General features: G+C 53.7%; 1 protein-coding gene across 1 annotated transcript in view; it reads right to left on the reverse strand.

Annotated features, from left to right (window-relative positions):
* SRRM3 (serine/arginine repetitive matrix 3) overlaps positions 1-2,896 on the reverse strand; it is a 71,543-nt gene that overhangs the window by 37,916 nt on the left and 30,731 nt on the right. The window contains exons 8-9 of the mRNA XM_011976352.1: positions 885-935; positions 227-331 (exon numbers count right to left, since the gene is read on the reverse strand). Coding sequence (XP_011831742.1) covers positions 227-331; positions 885-935 — 156 coding nt within the window. The remainder of the gene's footprint in view (positions 1-226; positions 332-884; positions 936-2,896) is intronic.

The raw sequence follows: 2,896 nt of genomic DNA on the forward strand, positions 1-2,896 counted from the left end.
CCAGGCTGGTCTCGAACTCCTGGCCTCAGGCGATCCTTCTGCCTTGACTTTCCAAAGTGCTGACATTACAGCTGTGAGCCACCACACCTGGCCACCCCTGATAAATTTCTACCCACTGATGAATTGACATTCTGTCCACCAGCCCTGCTCCCCAGCCCTTGGAGGGTGTTTAATCTGCAACCCTTAAACCCCATCAGGAGAAAGCCTCCCAGAGGCCCAGGCCTACCTGCTGGGAGATCTGGAATCACTGTAGTGGGAGGAGAGGGAGGGGCTGTGGGAGCTGCCACTGCTATGGCGATGAGACCTCCGGCCTGGGGATTCTGTGTGAGGCCTGGCGTGGATGAGGGAAATCAGACTGTACCTCACTTCTGCCCCCTATTCGCCCTCATAGCCCCCAAGTTGCCCAGCCTCCCACCAGGATCCCAGTGGAACGCTACTGAAAGCCAGTGTTCATCAGTCCCCTAAAGTGTCCTATAAAAGGTACATCAGCAGTGTTCGTGCTGGCCGCAGAACCTATCTGGTCCATATGGGTCATCTGTGAGAATTAGGAAAAGGCCCCCTTTTCTCTAGACAACCTCAGCCTCCCAAGACCCCCCTCAGCCCTCACCAGGTGATCCTGGGACTTGCGGGGTGGGAGGAAGGAGGGTGGAGGAGTCACGAGGACTGGGCTTGGAAGGACCCTGGATTGGAAGGCAGGAAGCCTGGGTTTCGATTCCAGCTCTGACTGAGTGAGAGCCCTTGGCTTTCTCTCTAGATGGTAATTTTTCCATCTGGGCAAAATGAGCTACCTTTAATGGCTGATTCTGTGATTCTAAAAGGCCTAGTTTGCTAGGGCGGGAGGCAGAACGAATAGGGGGGCGCTGGAAAGTAGGGAGGGCGTTTACCTCTTCCTCTCTTTGTTCTTCTCTTTTCTTTTGCTCTTGGAGCTTCGAGATCTGCAGAGAGCAGAGATCACAGTGACGGTGTGACCCAGGGAGGGTGTGGCCTTCATGCCCTGGAGCCTGGGTATGCACAGGTGTGGATCTGAGATTTGTTCCACTCTAGGGGCTGAGCCCCCTGGCTGGCGGGGACTTTTCCATACTACTCCCCTGCTTTGTCCCTTTCACTTGGCCAAGGCTCGGTCCTTCCTCCTCCTGGAAGTCCTGGCCCGTGAACACCTCCTCCCTGGGCCACAACTGCTGCCCAGTCTGGGAGGGCCACAGAAATGTGGCTGGCCCCAGATAAAGGGGGGTGCTGTAGCCGGGCGCAGTGGCTCATGCCTGTAATCTCAGCACTTTGGGAGGCTGAGGCCGGTGGATCACTTGAGGTCAGGAGTTCAAGACCAGCCTGACCAACATGGAGAAACCCTGTCTCTACTAAAAGTACAAAATTAGCCAGGTGTGGTGGTGCGTGCCTGTAATCCCAGCTACCCGGGAGGCTGAGGCAGGAGAATCACTTGAACCTAGGAGACGGAGCCACCAGATCCCTTCAGAGGTTGCAGAGGCCGAGATCGCACCTTTGCACTCCAGCCTGGGCAACAAGAGCAAAACTCCATCTTGGAAAAAAAAAACCAACAAAAAAAAGGCAGGGTTTGCTGTTTGTAGGTGTAGCAGCCTCAAGCCTCAGGTCTGGGCCAGGTAGAGATGGTGATTTGCTCTGGTATTGGACTTGGGACATGCTCAATACTCATTTCCTTGAGTATTGGGATATGGCCTGATAGTCATGCCTCCTGAGCCCCCTTCCTCCGTGTGCTCCTATACTGGCCCAGCCCTAGGCCAGCTCACCAGGGGTTTAGGAAAGAAATGCTTTCCCAAGGGCATGATGTCCCTGCTTTTTTTTTTTTTTAGTCTTGAGATGGAGTCCCACTCTGTTGCCCAGGCTGGTGTGCAGTGGCACAATTTCAGCTCACCGCAAACTTCACCTCACAGTTTCAAGCAATTCTCATGCCTCAGTCTCCCAAGTAGCTGGGATTACAGTTGCCTGCCACCATATCTGACTATTTTGTGTTTGTTTGTTTTAGTAGAAACAGGATTTCACCATGTTGGCCAAGCTGGTCTCAAACTCCTGGCCTCAAGTGATCCACCCGCCTCAGCCCTCCAAAGTGCTGGGATGACAGGTGTGAGCCACTGTGCCTCGCCAATCTCCCTGTTTTTGAATGACAGCTCTGGATCCATCTCCAGGGCTGCCCCCTCCCAACTCCCACAGCTTTCCGTCACATACCATCCAGCCCTCTGGGGCAAGTCCCCCAACCCAGCAACCTCTAACTTTGATGAAAAGCCTGAGAAGCTTCTGGTTAGCCCTCAAAGGTCTCACCCAGCCCCAGTCCTCAGCCCCATCCTTCCTGGTGCCACCAGATCCCTTCAGTCCTTCTGACCCCAAAACAAAGCCATGCTAAGAACCACAGAAATGTGCTTCCCTAGGAGCAGAGTGAGTGCAGGGCAGGCCCGGAGGCTAAGGATTTGTGTGCTGGAGGCTGCTTTGGGCTTCAGTCTCCCCATTGGAAGCTGGTCTATTCCTAGTTCACTTTTAGGACCTGTCCAGGAAGGATGGGAGCTGGCCACAGGGTGTGTGTAAGCTAATGGTGGCCACTGGGGGGCAGTAGGGACTCACACTGATCCACAGATGCTGGGAGGCCAGGGGAAGATGAAAAATTGGGGACATTGGAGGGGCAGGATTAGGTGTTTATGTAGGCTTCTCCCTACTTGGCAAATTCCCACTGCAAGGAAGGAACTCCGGACTCTGCCCTTCCTCTGGGCTGCTGGGAGGGAGTCTGGCTCTGATGCCACCCCTGGAATGTGACTTTCTTCCTTCCGACCTGACCTCTCCTCTCCTCTCCTCTCCTCTCCCTTTTCCCTTCCCTTTCCTTTCTTTTCTTTTATTTTTCTTTTCTTTTTTTTCTTTTTTTTTTTTTTTTTGA

This window comes from Mandrillus leucophaeus, unplaced genomic scaffold (assembly GCF_000951045.1).
Source record: "Mandrillus leucophaeus isolate KB7577 unplaced genomic scaffold, Mleu.le_1.0 Scaffold164, whole genome shotgun sequence".
Classification (NCBI taxonomy): domain Eukaryota; kingdom Metazoa; phylum Chordata; class Mammalia; order Primates; family Cercopithecidae; genus Mandrillus; species Mandrillus leucophaeus.